This window comes from Vicugna pacos, chromosome 6, assembly GCF_048564905.1.
Source record: "Vicugna pacos chromosome 6, VicPac4, whole genome shotgun sequence".
In the NCBI taxonomy this organism is placed as follows: Eukaryota; Metazoa; Chordata; class Mammalia; order Artiodactyla; family Camelidae; genus Vicugna; species Vicugna pacos.
The window spans coordinates 75,966,567-75,985,073 of record NC_132992.1 but is presented as its reverse complement, the minus strand read 5'-3'; the positions used below and the strand labels follow the sequence as shown (position 1 = coordinate 75,985,073).

General features: G+C 37.7%; 1 protein-coding gene across 10 annotated transcripts in view; it reads left to right on the top strand.

Annotated features, from left to right (window-relative positions):
- CEP128 (centrosomal protein 128) overlaps window positions 1–18,507 on the top strand; it is a 359,486-nt gene that overhangs the window by 318,869 nt on the left and 22,110 nt on the right. For 7 of the 10 annotated variants that reach the window (XM_072963531.1, XM_072963530.1, XM_072963529.1 and 4 more), the window contains 3 exons: window positions 5,368–5,460; window positions 12,448–12,525; window positions 15,740–15,853. In XM_072963531.1, coding sequence (XP_072819632.1) covers window positions 5,368–5,460; window positions 12,448–12,525; window positions 15,740–15,853 — 285 coding nt within the window. The remainder of the gene's footprint in view (window positions 1–5,367; window positions 5,461–12,447; window positions 12,526–15,739; window positions 15,854–18,507) is intronic. The other 3 variants (XM_072963536.1, XM_072963534.1, XM_072963537.1) reach the window with 1 other exon arrangement.

The window sequence follows — 18,507 nt, the reverse complement described above, 5'->3', positions numbered from 1 at the left end:
ATAGTATACATATTTCTCTCTATTTCCCTAATGATTTGTTTTCTCTCAGGAACTGAGAGAAAATCTTTTTTTAAATTTTTATACTTCTTTTTAAATTTTTTTATTATTTTTTAATTGGAGGTACTGGGGATTAAACCCAGGACCTTCTGCATGCTAAGCATGCGCTCTACCACTGAGATACACCCTACCCCCAAAAGAATATCTTTGAACTAAATCTGGTTAGCCTTAGGAGAATGGAGTCTGATGTAGTAATGTTATAGTTTGACTTGCACATAGTAGGTGCCTAGTAAATGCTGTTGGATAAAGGGAAGACTGAATGTCCTATCCAGTCTCTGTGTAATAAGTGCTGTGAAATCCTGCCTAATTTCCAGAGTATTGCATGTTTTCTTGAGTTTTTAGAATACTTTAAATGTCCAAAATCATGTGGTTTTGACTACTTCAGGTTTTTGTTTTTGTTTTTGTTGTTTTGTTTTCCTTTAATGTGTCTAGTAAAGGCTGCAGAACTTGTTCATTTTAGTTGAGTGTGTTAAAAAGAAGTAGGGGGAGGGAGCCTAAGTTCAAAATTTCAAATTGTTTTGGCAAGACTAAGTCCTTTTCATACTAACCACCAAGCCACAAAGCTTCATTGTTGTCCAGTTGAATGAATACATGGCTTTCATTTGGGAAAAAGAAAAAAACTTTCTAGCAATTGAAATTTCAGGAAAACAATTGTCTGTGGCAAATGTCAGATGAATTTGCTCAAGTAGTATTGTCAGCTGTATTATGCCCACTGGCTTTCATGGTCCATCTTTCACAAAGGTTGAAAGTTAAGAAACTAGATAAATTTATTTTTTTTTAATATGTACTTTTGCTCACATATACTTCATCTGCCCTCTCTTGCCCTTCTGTTCAACCATTCAGCATGTACCTTAACAGAGCCTCTCAAACATACTTAGTATTCACCTTTAACGTTAATTATTTAGGTAAGCTATGTGCTAAAATGTATTGCCATAACTTCAGATTATTGGTACACTGAACTAAGGATGGCCTAGCAGTTGGGTTTCCTTAAGAGATCGTTCAGTTGAATTTTCGATAGTTTTAAAATATTCTAGGTACCCCCTGCCTCTGTCTGCTTTGGCAGCAGTTGGCCAGGGGAATACTTTGTACAAGATTCAAAGGAGTGTTTCTAAGTGTTCGAAAAAGGATTAATTATGAAAGCAAATGTTAAAAGTATAGGCAGAGTTGATCTGAGTTGTTTTTGAATTAAGTGCCAAAGCCACAGTGATAAAAATAAAATACCTTGCCTGATTTCTATTTAGATCTGCTCTGCCTGTCACCAGAAACTCATCCATATAGGGGGATTAACTGTTCACATGCTCTTTCAACATCCAAGTGCTGTGTGCGGAGTAATGGAAAATGATTAATTTGTTTTGTCATTCTCTTTGAGAACACAGGACATCTCTTTAAAAAAAAAAAGAAAATAACCCTTTACGTTGAGAACAGAGAAGATTAATTATGTTCACCTCACCGAGAAGCTTTTAAGTAAATTAGCCTGGACCCTGCCTCAGCCAGAACAAGGATCTTTCCTTATCAGTGTTCCACATCAGGACCCTCTGTTCCATGTTAAATATGGAAGAGGGGAGTGTGATTGCCTACTGTAGCATGTCTTGAGGCCTTGGGGCAAGGGCTTTGCAGTATTCGGGGAAGTGGTTAGCATTTCTCAGTGTCTGCCCTGTGTCCAGTGTCCTCACCACGGCCTAGCACGGCTAAGCACCTGTCAGCTCGTCCACAGGTGACAGGTTGCTCTTCTGATCCCACATCTCCTTCTGCACCTGATCAGGTCCACAGAAGATTTTATTCTCATCTTCCTCTCTTTAACTCAGTCTGGACCATTTAACTCACCCTGACTGTGCCTCATTTTTCTTCCAGTTGTTGTTGTTTTAATTATTAATTTTAAGTCTGTTTAGAAATATTCAATATCCCTCAAAAAGTTAGTTTTTAAACTCTACCTTTAGAAATAATTTGTACTATATGTATTTTCCCACACCACTTATAAATTCTAAATAAGTCTTTATTGATCTTTGTGTTGAGAAGGGTTTCTTTTTTAAATATAACACTAAAACCTATTGTGTCTAACAGCAAGTCCAGGTACTCAGCACTGGAAATACAGGGCGAAATATTAATAGTCCTGCCTTTAAGAAATGCGCAGTCTATGGAAAGGAATAAGTAAACACACAGTTAGAAAATGATTATACACGTGATAGGAGGCGTGTGCGTGTGTAGGAAGCACCAAGGATGGGCACCTAACCCACACGTTCACAGAATATTAACTGGTGTCATCCTTGTAACTAACAACAGCTAGTGTTTCCTGAGTGCTCACTGGTGCCCCTCCCTACTCTAAGCACTTTACAAGTGTTGATGTATTTGATCCTTTAAGTGGTTCTGCGCTGTGGGTGCCATTATCATTCCTATTTATACAGTGTAGAGGGACCCAGGAACTGCTTCCTCAGGCACACACAGCCCGTAGGTAAGTAAACCAGGGTTTCAACTCGGGCAGACCATTCCAGAGCCTGTGCCATGTTAGAGGACGTAGTGACCAAGCCGAGGTTTGCAGAAGGAGTATCAGTGAGCTAATTTAAGCAGTGTGTAGAGAATATTCCAGGAAGATGGGCCTTCGTGTTGTCAACTAAGGGGGAAAAAAATGCACAGCTTATAAGTAAGAATTATGTTTTATTTGGTGACCTTACTGAGGATTCTATAACCCCTCTCCGTTAGCTCTGAGGAACCGTGCCAAAGAGGTAAGGAGGCAGCCAGGATACATAGGAGTTTTTGCTGGAAATAAAATGTGACAGAACATGGAAAGATTACTGCTAATCACAAAAACCAGCATCTCAAGTTAATGATTTTCGTGCTTTTTCTATGCATGAGTCTGGGCTCATTGACATTACTCCTTTGTTATGTGCCTTAACTGTCTAGGGCCAGTATCCTGTTTATCTCCATCTGTTACGGAACCAAACTGGGGTCGGCTTACCTGAGCATAATAAAGCCAATTTACTGACACCGAGTTGTGGTGAAGGAAAGTGCAGCATTTACTGCAGGGGCCAAGCGAGGGGTTCAGATCAAACTGGTGCTCAGAAACACCCGAATGCCCTGACTGACTTCAGCAAAGCATTTTTAAAGGCAGGGTGAGGGAGGGGCGTCCCGGGGCATGTGCTCAGCCTGTGCACAATTCTCTGGTTGATGGTGAGGAAGCAGGGCGGTGTCACAGGGGTTAACGTTATCGATCTTTAGGCCCCAGTAGGTCTGGGGACTGTGTGCTCAGGATCATCAAGCAGTTAATTTCTTACATTTAGTCGTTTTAACATCTGTAAAACAACTAAGGAGATGTGCATCAGATTCTATTATCTAGGGCCTTCAGAGAGGAGCTAAAGCAGATGATAGTGGGGGCGGGGTCTGGCCCGAGAAGGCCCCACGGGATCCTGCTGGGTTGCACATCCTGAATTCCCATCAGGGCATAGTGTCAGGGGCGTTGCTGCTGTGGCTGATCGCTTAATGGCAGGCAACATTTGTTCTCCACAGTGAGCACAGTCATGATGGCACAGAAACTTTAAGAGAAGCCAAAGTATGGAGTAACAGTAATGGTAATGGCACCAAAAGCTAACTAGCCGCTTTTAGGTGAAGGGGAAACTAAAATCTTTCTTCTGTTTTATTTGTGTTTAGTTAGGACAGTTACGAAATGAGAAAAGAAAAGAAAAGCAAGGCCTTTGTCTGCTTTTAGAAGTATCTGTTCTAAAAATACAAAATGACAGATATTTGGAGTTGGTAATTTGATGGGACAGATACCCAAGAAAACAATAAAGTCTTTCTTCCAGTTTTCCTTATGTAGTCATTAGCTTTGCTCTTCAAAGAAGAATGAAAATTTTTCCACCCCACAGGTGTTCCTGGATACATAATAACCCCTATAAGGTTTTCTCCTTATTTTATTTTCCCTTTATAAAACCATTTTCCATGCTCTTTCCAAACTTTTAAAGCTCCTAACCTACTATGGACAGAAGTTAAAACTACAGTGGACTAAGGCTAGAGCCAGAAGAGCTCTTAGCGATTTTTAGATCCTACTTTCCCGCTTTCCTGATTTGGAAACTGAGGCCCATGGGTTAAGTGATCTTCCCAGGTTCCTATGACTCTAATGGGAAACCTGAGATATAACGTCATATCTCCTGATTTCTCATCAGTGGTCTTCTCCAGTGCACCTTGCTGCCTCTAATGTACCTTGCTGTCCTCAGACAGAAGGCTACCACCAATAGAAAATAGTATATAACCTAAATAATCTAACATTAGAGAAACCATTTATAGATATTTAGGTTATTTTCAACAGTTTATGGTCAGAACACATATTCTTGAGATGTGAGAGTATTGGGGGTAAATCAGGAGCTTTTGGTATGGCACTGTTGGCCTTCTGGGGAGTCAGTACATTCTCCCAATAAATTTCTCGGGGAGCTCCACCCAAATAGCCTCCACTGCTCAGCTGGCCTCCGGCTGGGAGTGAGGTGCCTCACTCCCCCCCTCACAGTACTCCCACCCTCCACCAGTGCTTCCTTTGCTGGGGGCTGAGGGGCCAGCAGTCTGCAGACATCAGAGGGTTCCTTTTGGAGCATGTCACTCCTCTGCTCAAAACCCTCAGAAGGCCTTCTGTCTCATTCAGAATTAAATACAAAACCTTCACTGTGGCTTAAAAGGCTCTTTAAGATCCTGCCACAAGCGCCTCTGGCCTCATCTTGCGTTCTCGCTCAGCTCACCTATAGAACTGTGTCTGCTGTAGAGTAGGCATTTAGTAAATCTTTACAAATTAAATGAATAAAACCCTTCCCTTCACTGAATAAGATTCACTTGTTCATTCAGGAAGCAGTTATTGAATACCTTGTCTGTGGAAGCACTGGGTGGAGTACTGGGGGTACAGTGGTGAGCAAATACACCCCACCCACAAGCAAATGTAACATTAGCACTCTGATAAGTGTTACAAAGGACAGGCTCATGATGTAACTGAGAGCCTCTTTGACAGAGTCGGTAAAGGTACTGGAGCCTTCCCTGAGGAAGTGTTGAAAGATAATAAAAGTTAACCAGTTCACTTAAGATTTGTACGTTCCATTAGATGTAAATTTTACCTTAAGAGTATTCAACTGGAGTTAATTTTATGCATGCTGAAGTATTTAGGGAAAAGTGTACTAATGTACGCAATTTACTTTGTAATGCATCCAGAAATAAATTGGGTTAATGGACAGACATGAGGATGGATAGATGGATTAATATGTGATAAAGCAAATATAACAGAATGTTAATAGTAGAATCTAGGTAGTGGGTATTTGGGTGATCTCTGTAAATTTCTTTCAGATTTCCTGTATGCCTGAAAATGCTCGTAATGTTGGGGGGAAAAGTTTTAACCAGATAAGGAGACTGGAGGGAACATTCTCCACCGAGGGCACAGTATGTACAAAAGCAGTTTATGTGCCATTACACTTCTATTACTTTTACGTTTTGGATGATTTCTGTAGAACAGTAAACATACTTCTAAATATTGGATATAGTTTTAATTAAGTTTGCCTTGTTTCTGCTTACTCTGTTGTCTAATTATTATTAGCTATAATTTTAAATTTTCATTGACCTCCTTTTTTTCCATTTGAGAGATACTAGAGTTGAAAGTACCTCACAGGATCACTGTTTTGTTTTGTTTTTTTTAAAAAAACTTGCTTTTTAGAAAGTACTTGACAATTTTCAACGCACTTTCACATTCACTCTTACTCGATAATCAGTTACCTGTGTGTGTGAGATAATAAAGACCATCATTATTTATTCCCATTTTGCAAATAAAAGCCTGAAGCTTAGAAGGGTAGGGGAAAGTGACAGTCCCCAAACCACAAAATACAAGTGACGTTACTGGAGTTGTGACTCTCCACAAAGCAGGAATGCTGAGTTCCACTTCGCATACCTTCCGCCTCACCACTGGTCTTCATCGCCCCCTGGAAACACACGTGGATTTGGGACCAGTAAATCCACAAGCATAGTTTCTTTCCCTGCCACCTTCAGCAGAAACTGCTAAACTCTTCCACGAAGCCCTTTCTTATACTATTTGCCCATTATTAACATGCAAAAACATTTTTGGGGCAAAATTTCTTAAACTTCTTTCCTTTTGGGTATGTTTAGTTTTTAATGTTAAGAAATAAAGTGATTTCACAGAAATTAAAAGTGTGGATCTCAAGACCTTCCTCGTTATTCTTTGTATGTTCTTTTTCCTTTATATCAGGGAGTGGCAAGAAAAATGTATTTAAAGAGGGATATCAAGGGAAAGAGATAAGTTTCTTTATTCCTTCTGTCTTCCTTCAACTCACTCTTGGTGTTCTCATCGAAAAAATTAAGTCCTCAAATTAAGCTAATAAGAAGATCATGGGTTGACTGTAACTTACAATTCAGTTATGTCTAGAACGAAGAACACAATAATCTTTAATGGCAGGGTCTGTAGATTTCATATAGTTCTTCACTAAAAAAATGTATTGTCGATGAGAGTTGGAAAATACCTAGAAAGCCTTCTTTATTCAAATTTTCCAATGAAGATATGCTGCCTACTCTCAAATTTCATAAATTTGTGCTTTTAAAGGAGATCTACTACTTTTGATTAGAATGGTATTTTATAAGAAATAGGGAGTTTGTTGGTAACAGAAGTTCTGGATTTTAGCTCAGATATAATCACTGATGTCATATTGCCACATTAACTGGTTTAAAAAAAAAAAAGCCTTATGTACCCTCTGACCCCAAGACATGTGTAAACACTTCTAAATGGGTGTCTGATTTTTAGACCTCTCTTAAAATACGCAATGAACTGGGAGAGGGCATAGCTCAGTAGTAGAGTGCGTGCCTAGCATGCATGAGGTCCTGGATTCAATCCCCAGTACCTCCATTAAAATAAATAAGCCCAATTACCTCTCCTGCCTCCAAACAGAACAAAAACAAACAAAAAAGTAATAAAAGAAATTTGAAATACACAATCTAGAAAAAGAGCACTCCTCTGATTTCCTAAGAAATCCACAAGACTTTGAGCACAGGAGCTCTTTCAAGCATGTACATCTACAGAATGACTTTGCCAGCCTATTCTCTGCTGCTTTTCCATTTGGTTCCAGCAAGTGTCTTATGCAGTTTGGATGAAGAAAGGACCCTGTGAACCCAATACAGCTGTGCAGGATCGAGTCACCACAAGTGAAAAGGCAGACAGTCTGTCCTTTTTATGATCTCACCCTTCCTCTCCTTCTAACTTGTTTACTCAGGTCCTTTCACCATCTTTCAGCCATTTGTCAAAAAAAAAAAGTTTGCAGTGGGTCTCTTTCCAAATGAAATAGAATTGCATTTTTGAACCCAAATAAACTGCTTCATAACCTCATTTATTTAACATCTGTATAGTGCCAAAAATGCACACACTTATTTTTAAAATAAAAGTATAGACACCATCTCCTTTTATTTATCATCTAAACTTCAAAACATATGATTTCAATAGCTATACGTTAATAAGAAAATAAACACGCGCATTTTTACAAAGAAAGGTATATTTGCTAAAATATACCTAGGGTTAAATCTGTTTTGTAAGCTTTCTCTGCAGGAGACAGGAATCTAAGAATTGCAATGAAGCCCCTTTCTAATTCCTAATAGCTGCTACTTATGTTGTCATACTATATTATTCAATTTCCCTGTAGTCTGAAGCAAAGGACCGTCTAAAGAAAAATATACTGTGGACCAGTACAAACTGTTCAACTCCAGAGCAGTTTGGTGTGTGTAGAAGATTTTGGAATAGTAAAATTGCCAGCTTATTCATTGCCCTTTTTGAAAGATATCTAAACATGCCTGTAGGTGTAAAAGCCAAGACCTAACAGACAGGATTTCTGAATTTCACTGTTGTTTCTACCACTTGATCTTGCCCTTAGTCTAGAGAAAATAAATGAAACAGCAAACTTTTGCTTCGAGGTTTTTAATACAGAGGCCAAGATTCAGTGGGTTGATTAGAACATGGTAACTCTGCCTTTGTCTTTATGCAGCCAACAATTATTGAAGCACCTCCTGTGGTCCAGATAGTGTGCTATAAAAGGCTAAGTGTTACAAAAAAGATAAGGGGGGTGTTAGTATCATAAAACTCAGTCTCATACCTAGCATCCTCTAATTGACGGCAGGAGTGTCCTGACCCCTCGTGTGTGTGTATATGCTTGGATGCATAGTCTTGAGGAAAGACCTTGGGTTCATCTTAAAACTTCTTTTCCAGAAATAAGCTCATCCAGGACATATCTTCAAAATTCTAGCTGCTAGGAGTTGGTAGCTAGAGAGGGATTAGGAATTTACGTAAAGCATGCACTTTTGCAGCTTCTGGTTGCTATCCTTTTTAGTTGGTGAGTTACCATGAAAATATATAATAATATTGCCATTTCTGCATTCACACTGCTTGGGTTTACATACCAGTTTTGTCATCACATGGCTGAGGAGGTTATTTATACTTTGGTCCTCAGTTTCCTCATCTATACAATGGGGATAACAATAGTATCTTCATTATGCATTGATGTGAGGATTAAGAATTGTATTCAAATGAATTACATTTTTGTAGTTCAAGCTTTCTTTATCCTACTAAACAGGATCAGGAGTAAATAATCATTTGCTTTGCCACTGCTCCTCGGCCACTGGAAGTCCAGCTCCTTAAGCCTCCGAGATAAACCAAGTACTATATTCAATATATTTTATTAGTCCTTTATGAAATGGAACCTAAATTGTGAATTTCTCTTTGTTTTCAAATTTGTAAGGAATGTAGTATCTTGTAACATTTTCAAAAGAGAAACTGTCTTTAAACCCCTTAGTGAATGTCTGATTTAGTTCTTCTAGAAAATTGAGTTAAGAAAAGTAAAGACAGGTTAAGCCATTTGTCATTTGCTGGTGCCATTATTAATAAACTTGAGAAATTGTTCCCTTAATTCTACCAGTGGAGACTCACTCACCTGTATCCTTTAAAGTATTTGAGCATGTAAGGCAGAAATAATTAACCAACTTAGAAGACAAAAAGTTTCCCTGACTCTGTAAGAGATCTTTTGCCCTAGGAACGAGCATGCTGTAGGTCCTCATGGCATCTCTAAAATCCAGCAAGTTCCCTATATAGACTATCCATCTGCTGTTGGTTCTTGTCTCTCTAGCACAGTTAGTTTTGGGGGAAAAGTGAACTTGAAATGACATATAATGTGACAAGACTAATCATAAAAGCCTAACAAATCTCATTATAAAACAAAAAACAGAGTTTGAATGTGAATGTGCATACTCAAGTCTATATGCCAACGTGGTGGCTTTAAGCACGCTAACATTCATAGAGATAGGACAGAAATTAAATGTACTCCCCCAAATACCACTTAATCTTGAAATTATGAGACCTGAGATGCCTGCAGGCGTGGACTCATTATCTTCATTACTTCACATTATTGTCGCAGATGCCTTAGAAATTTCAGCATCTGTACATGTAATTTCCTTAAAATGCAATTAACTTTTTTCTTTGTAAAATTCTTATGTCTTTTGCATATGCATGTTCTCCCTCCAGTGAAGTTCCTGAAGAACAGAAAGTGTGCCATCCATGTCTTACTAGGATTTTCCTGTGGTATCTGGATATACATTTCGTGTTAATTGATTGACTAGACTGTAAGGATGAAGAGAAAGACACGTGTACTAGAAAGTATTTCTGATATTAAGCAAGGTATTTAGGAACAACCCATAAGTGGAATATAAAGTAGTCTCAAATAAAATAGATGATGAGCAAATGTGAAGGTGTTAGTAGAGACATGAAGAGGTTGGCGGAGGGAATAGAAAAATAACTACTTAAGAAGGAAGGAGCCAAGCAGTTTTTAAAGATTTACTCAAAAAAAGTAACCATTTGAATATGTACCTCAAGACATAATCAAACAGTCAGAATAAACTAGTATGTGTAAACATGCAAGAAAAAAACCTTTTTCATGCATCACCTAGTTGATTGAAAATTTTAAGCAAAATATTTGCATAACATGCTGGTTTTACAGCAGGGAAAGAGATTATTTGCTTATTTGAAGGTTAAAATTAGTTTAACATATTTAACCCAGGTCAGAGGATCACTTTTGAATGAGGTAAAAAAGGAAATAAAGTTTTAAAACTACAAGCTCGTTGAAACCATTGTTTATGAAAAAGATTTTATCCAATGCATAAAATTTTGTTTTAAAATCACCGTGGCATTGATTTGTATTTTATTTTTCAAGGGCCAGTATAATTCTTGAGAAAAGCTGTAATTTTACTGTGTAAATGAACATAGCACATTTGGTGGCTAACACTCCTAGTTCTCTTAAACCTACACGTTAGAGCCTATGTTAAGAAACATGTTGTTTCAATGAATCTTTTCTACACACAAAGGAATTAAATGAAGCCATTTAAAATGCATGGCAGTTTGAGTTGAGCACATGCTGCAAAAAGACTAACAATAAATGTTAAGCGGAAGGAACTACGTCCTTTAAATGGAACTTGAAAGTTTAAGGAACTTATAAAGTTATGAATGTGAAGAAACAGCACGTTCAACTTCCGGTTTCAAAATGGTGAAATCAGGATGTTTCTACTTTTCTCTCAAAAATCACATTAGGAAAATAAGAAGATGAAGAAATAGAAACAGTGGTTTACATGTTGACAACTTGAAGATATCTATAACTCCAAGTCAAAGAACATTGAAAGAGAAAGGGTAAAATGACTCAGATCAGAGAAGTTGAAACTCAAATGCTTGTCAAGGGGATCGCTATGGAAAGCAAATTTTATTCACCTGCAGAGTTTCAGAAAGGCTTTTGAACTGTCAGTACAGTTATTGAAGAAGTACAGGATGGAGATGAATACATTGAAAGTGTCTTCAAGGAAAAGTTAGACCCTCCACTCTATCCCCATCCATACGCCTCCACAAACCCTGCAGAAGACATGCATGTGTGCTTTGGAGAAGCTCTGGCTTGGAGGTGAAGGCAGAGAACAGCATCAGGGTGAGGAAGGGGATTCAAAATAGGAAGAGTGTGAAAATGGATATATACCAGATGATGAGAACACCGGTTCCTAAACCTGTTTAGTTCCAGAAAAATTAAACTTTCCCTGAGGGGAAAAATAAAAACAACCCTCATATACACATAATTAGGAGCTTCTTCCCACCACACACACACACACACACACACAAGTCATTTGACCAACTGATTGGCCTACAATTTAATTATGTAATTCTCAGGTATTATTTGCAATAATTAATTCTATGCTATGACTCAGTAACCAACAAACCATGAAATCTTACAGCTTAACACGGTAACAGTTGATTTTTTTTACACGTTTAGTCCAATATGGTGGGCAGCGTTCCTCTGTCTTGTACATGGAACATGTGGCTTCCAGGGTCCCTACGGCAGGGTCTGAGATGGAAGAGGGAGCACACGGACTCAGCTGTTTCAGTCCAGAAGTGACACATGTCCCTTTCATTCATAATCTATTGTGCAGAACCATTCACATGGGAGATGCAGGGGAGCACGTGGAATATTGGGTGGTCACTAACTTCACAACAGCTCTGTGCAAACTTCTGTCCAGGTTCTTGCAAGACGCTTCACTTTCTTCCCATACACCAGCCAGGGACTGTGTTCTTTATTTCATTGAATAATTGCAACTCATTTTATCTTTTAAAAACTAATATCTATGTGGCTGCTCTGTGACAGGACTAAGAACTCAGAGGTGCATATTATACAGTCTGTGGCCTCAAGGTCATTCTACAGTTTAACCTCTCAGTTCAACACTGGCTTTGAAATAATTTTCAGATCATTCCTTCTTAATGGTTATATCGGTACGTGCAAATCAGTGACCAGCTAATTTAAGACTGTCTCTGTTATTGATTTGTAATCAATAGGATCTTGTGTTCCTGTCGTAAATAATTTTAGATACATCTTCCAAGTCTTTTGAGAACTGCTCTTTTCCTTTTTAACTAAAATAATTGTTGAGAAAACTCTTTTCTTCTTTATATGGCAACATGTAAGGATCGCTATATTTTCCATAGATAAGTAACTGTAAATTCATCTGTTTATCAGTATCACCTTGTGATTTATTTCTGATGTTCACCAGAGCAGGTTTGTAAATTAATATCAATGTGAAATTCTCTATAGAACGTTTCATAGCATATCAGTTGAAAGCAATTATCTGGGAGGAGTTTTATATCTGAATCAGTTTTACAATTGTGTCTCATATACTTTTTGGAAAAAAAAATCTGAGTTAGAAAATGTATTTATCATAGAAATACTATTATATTTGTTCTTGTTTGGGTCTCTGAATCTATAGCTTCAACTGCTTATACCAGTGGTACAACTGATTTTTAGTAGTTGAATTCTGAGAGTATTAATCAATTTTTTATGTTTGGTTTCCTTGTGTTTTCTTTTCTAGAGTACCCGAGTGGCCTTGGACCATCTGGAGTCTGTGCCTGAGAAACTGAGCCTACTAGAAGATTTCAAAGGCTTCAGAGTAAGAAAGAGTTGGCTTGTCTTTCAGTATTTTTATCTGAGTGAGAACACTGACATCTTCCTGATGTGCAAAGAAAATTGTAGGGAGGGAGGAAAGACCAAAAAACACTGGGGACTCTTAACACTCAATCTTACCAGAGTTTATTGACATTTGTGAAGCCAGGATTGAAAATAATGGCATTTATATATTAGCGCAGTATAGGAAAATGGAGACTTTTGCTCTACAATCTGCAAGCTCATTTGGCCCTTAAACTTTTGACTCTAATTAAGAAAAACCTAAGAATTAAAAGGAATTACACATTACATTGGTGATACATAACTTTTTTTGATAAGCAATTTTAATTTATGAATTTTCTTCTTTTAAGTTATAAATTTCCAGAGCACTGTTTGTCTTAGAGATGTGATAGTGTAAGGCTACCTCTATGCTACAATATATTAATATATTAATTTAAATCCACATAGAATGTTAGATTTTATATCCAGTGCTATTTATTTGCTAGACCTCTAACCACAAAAGATTTCAAAGCCAATTAATTACATGTGTGGATTTACCACTGTAATATTTTTAAGTTGCTCTCAGGCAAAAGATGCAAAGTAAGTAACCCTGCCACCCAGTCCTGCCAGGCAGGGTCCAGCCCAGACAGCATCTTTGCATGTCGCCTTAGGGAAGCATGTATAATAAGACAGTTCTAGTGATTTGTAATTTCTTGACTTTGTATGAATGAACAAAGGTGAGAGTTTTTCTTTGAAAACTATGTAACCCCTTATTTCACATCGGCTTTAAAATATAACTTATGTTATGTTTAGCTTCTGCTTGACTCTAACATATTGTTTGAGGATATAGTGAGTAGGAAATAGAGCCATATTGATTTATTGGGGGTACTGATGTGATGCAGCTTTCAAGGTCTACACTAGCTTAAAATTTCAGGAAGCAAAATTTGCTAATTCAATAACTAAATATTTTTGAGTGGGATCTAGGGTTGAGCTGACACATCTAGAAACAGACACGTATAGAATAAAACCAAGTGTTTCGAGTGTATTTTACTACAGTTTCAATCCTTTCTCAGGAATTTATAACACATTTGCAGTCTAAATCCCTATCAAAGAATTATGAAACTGGTATCCAAGAAGATGTAATTTCTGTTCACCCTTATATGGCCCTGTGTGGAAAGCAGGCAATATGTTACATCCATGTCCTTTCCACTTTTTTTCTCTTTAGCTAATAGAAGTTATCTAGGTGAATGAAGGGCGGGCAAGAAAAGGTATTAGGAACAGGTGGCATTTGTCACCGAGAAACTAATGCCTGTCTTATACCAGCTTAAAAAAATAAAATTTAACCTACGGTGACCGCTCAGTTTTCCCCCCAGTGGTGTACATTAAACAGAATGTTCACAAGTACAATTTAAAAGTTGTGTTCTCTAATATTACAAAAAAAATTTTATTATTTTTCATCATATGGGCTAGTGATTATCTATAAGTCTAGCTTATATGTATGCACGCTCACATAGGAAGATGCCTGTGTAGTGAAATTTTTAGGGACAGTGTTTTTCAAAATTCAGAATTGTACTTTCCAGTATTAGTGATTACCTTTAAAATGGAAAGGAGCTCATGACAAGTATTATGCACTACTCTGGGGCAGGCAGTAGCTGTATTTCACATTATATTGTTTCAGATCCTTAGAGACACCCTGTAGACAGGCATTCTTTTCTCCCATTTTACACCTGAGGGAACTGAAGCTTGGAGTATGCAGATTAGATCAACTCCAGTCTAATTCTCTGTATTTGCAACAAAGCCCGTCTGCTTTGCGCTGCTGCCTCTAGCTTGAAACCCATTCTGTATGTACTCTAAAGCCATCTGTATGATTAAAAAGAGGTCATGTAATCAGTTTAATGGAAATAACTAAACATAGCCTTAAATAAAAATACATAAAGCTATAGATTATTAGGTGTAGGTTATATTTTTCAAATTTCTAAAAGCTTTCTAAAATTCAGTATGCCGTGAGCAAGGGTTCAAAGATCTAAGTTCTGGTCTGTCTCAGGGGATGTTTATTCACCCATAAAATGAGAGATTTGAACAGTAGTATCTCTGTTGTTCCTGCTCACACTGGCATCACTACCATGTATGTGAAAATACATTTCACATGTATGTTTTTTGGTATTACTATAGTCTGTGACTCTAAAGTATGAATACAAATCGCATCTTATTTAGCTGGGTCTTGACTTTATTCTTATTTAAAGGTGTCACAGTCTCTCACTGTCATTTTTTTAAACCTCATTTTGAAAGAAGTGGTTCAGCTCTACAATCCCACATTTAAACACTACATATCTGGTATGGGGGAGAGCGCAGAGCCTTGGGTTCCTAGCCCAACCTGCCACACATGGTCTAGCCTTGGACAAATCATTCTTAACTTACCTGGGCTGTAATTTTTTTTTTTAAAGAAAAATGAGAACTTTGGAATTCTAATACCCCTTCCAGTTTCAGCATTCAAAAAAATTTCCTTGAGGCTCTTTGGGGAACTAAATCCCATAGATGATTTTTCTTATATATGAAAATCAGTTGCCCTAATTCTTTTAGTTTCTCCCCTCCCTAATTCATAATAGAAATGTCTAAACAACTGACTGTAGTGACTATTTGCTGTTTCCTCCCTCTCCCCAAAATGAAGGAAAAACAAGAAGGCAAGAAGTAAGGCCCTTGGAAATCTTTCTTTCTTACTTTTTTACCTGAATCTTTTTATGCTTTTGACAGCAGATGAGATACCATTAGGCTTAAAAATCTATGTGATATAGTTATTAAATTTAAAGTTAAAGGGTAGAATGTTGAGCACAGAGAGTATGTTGATGCTGAGTACTACTCCAGGTGACAGTAACAACATCGAAAAGTAGCATCATGTCATTAAATACCATCTTTGGACAACACACTGTTACTTAAACCTTTGTCCCTTCAACTAAAGGGTGTCAGTCATTTCAGACTGGCATGGAGACTAGCAGTGAAAAGAATGCAAACAACCAGTGTGGGACCCTACGTTTATTTTTATGAAAGCATCCAAAGTGACTATTTTCTTTTTTATCCTTGAGAATCTATGATTCCTCTCTCTCTATATGTCTCTGTAAATGCCTGTAATTATTTATTATCTATGTATCAATACTGTCTTAGTCTAATTTCAACCACTGGCTTTTCTTCCATCTGCCAGTTTAGACTCTCTGTTGTTTTTCCAGGATTCTTCCAGTTTATCTGAGAAGATCGACGGGAGATTTTCTAAATACAGAGTCCACAGAGCGTCTCTTCAGCAGCGCCAGGATGACGCCAAGTACAGAATCCAAAGCTTCAAAGTAATGTTCTTTATATACACTTTCAACCTTTGAGTGCTACCCGTGTTTATAGCTACAACTTTCTAAGTGGCCCCTGGAGGATTTGTGTAAGGGTACTTGTGAAAGAACTTTCTTGATGTAGGAGATAGATTTTGAATTTTGTGGAAGTAGAGGATAAAAATCTGAAGTCTGTGCTTATAACTTTTTACCTGAGAACTAATCTTTAAGTTTATGCCATTGTTGCTGAATATATTGTTTCTACGGAAATCGATGCTGGTTAAGAAATCCTGAACCGGGAACCCACGGGTCTCTTGGTTGGTCAAAGGCTGAGTGTGTATGGCTGCCCTCCTCTGTATGTAAGTCCAGCTCCTCTCAGTGCTGAAGTAACATGTGGTATTTTATAGCCATGGCATTTACAGTCACTCCTTTCCTGAGGATAAGAACAATCCGTATTACTAGTTCAGCTTGTGGTTCATTAGTGTGGAACCAACGCAGGAGCCTGGGAAGATTTGACCATACTGACAAAAAGCCTGCTGTTCCCTAGAGTCTGCCCAAGATCCACGTGGGGTGTGGGCGACTTCAAACTCTTTTGACCCTGAACAGTTATTAGCGTAGAGCAGGGCTTCTTCACCTTGGCGTTTGTAACATCTGTGCCAGGTCGTTCTTTGTTGCAGAGGCTGTCCTGTGCCTTGTGGGATGTTAAGCAGCTTCCCTAGAATCTACTCATTAGATACCAGGAACGTTCCCCGTCCTGAGCCATGGTGTCCAGCGTGTCCCCAGACATTGCCAAACCTCCGCAAGAGGGCAAAATCACCTCCCCGTGTTGAGAACACTGACCCAGGGAGAATCCATCTGTATTCTAATGGACACTCCAAGTCAATTTAGATATAAAAAGGACTAAAGGCCCTTTTATATTCTTACAGACTTCCATGTGTATGAATATTCATTACACTGTATATATTCACTTATTTCAGCCAAATATAATTATTTTTAAGATGCTTCTTCCTTCCTCTGAATGTAATTGGATAGAATGCTCAGTGGATATAAAGACAGTATTCACTTACATAAGTCCGCCCTAGCATGCTTAGAATGAGCACTTCACTTCACCCACCCCACACAAAAACTTAACACAATTATGCTGTGTTATTTGTACCCTTATTGTGAAGAAGGTGTCCTGTGACTGCTCTTTTGCCTTTACTTTTTATAGGTTGGGATTTTTGACTATAGTAGTGGCCTTGTTGTCTCTTATGGCAAATTTTTATTTTAATTGAGGTATAGTCAGTTCCAATGCGTCAATATCTGGTGTACAGCATGATGCCCCAGTCATATATATATTTATATATACACATATTTGTTTTCATATTCTTTTCCATCAAACATTATTACAGGCAAATTTTAAATTCACTAAATCATCTTCCAACATTCTCACCAGGTCCCATTTACTCAAGCATTTCTCCACCACTGACAGAGTAGCACTAACCTTAAACAGAAGTGCAAGGCTTAGGCAACAATAGCTAATAATAATAACTGCTCATAATTGAGCATATATTAGAACAAACTACTTGAAATTGCTCTTTTCATAGGTGTCTCATGCTTTGTGTGCATTATCTCATTTAATCCTCACAGCAACCCTGTCAGGTTGGCACCATTATTTTGCCTTTTTTACTACTGAAGAGAGCCTGGTAATAGAGCGAGTAAGTGATTGAATCAGGGTTAAAACCTTAATCTGCCTGGCTTCAAGAACCTGTATCTCGACTACCAGGCTATTATAGTGTAAATTCAGCCCTGATATCCCTTAATTTTTTATTTACTTATTTATTTTTTTTTTTTAGAAATCACAAAATGTAGGACTATATCTTTAATAAATAAAAGTCAATTGTCTGCAAAAGTACATAAACACAATATATGCCTCCTAGTTCAGTAGAGGTCTAGATGCGGATGAAACCATTAAAGCATTATTTCCCAATACAGTTAAATTCGGTATCAGGTGAATCAGTGCTGTCTAGTGGCATCCAAATTGCTACAAATCGATGCAGTTTCCATAACAGCATATGGCAAAGCTGTGAATGTTTAACATGTTGAGCAAGTAATCTTATTGGAGTTCTCTTTAAATTACATTTGCAGCTGAAGAGGAAATCAAGCCTAGTTTGTCAGGCCAACACTTATCAAAATGAGAAATTAGTCTGAAAATTTTGCAAATAGATAGTACAAATATAGGAGAGGGCCACAAAGCACATTTTATGATGACATTGTTCCGCATTAAAACTACTTAAACATTTTTAAATGTTGATCCATTTCAGTGATGAATACATAGACTATCATCATGTGTAGCAGATGTCTGGCCTGAAATGATGCAGTGATCTAACACAAAACTCATGAGAATATCACATTTTTGTAGTCAATGTTGAGGAAAAATGTGAGAGCACATTTTTGTGAATTATAGACACCAATGATCATTTGCTTATATACTTTTTATGAAAATAAGTTATTTATCAAGAGTGAGAGGGGAAGCAGTTTTAAAAGAAACATGAGCTCATATGGGCAGTGAAACAGTTGTTAGTTTCTTGGCTTAATGGATCATCAGAAAAGCTATCTCTGACTAACTATTGAAATCTTGAGGAAAATGCTTCAAATGAGAAGCATTGGGACTCTTTCTATCATGGGATAAGGTGTCC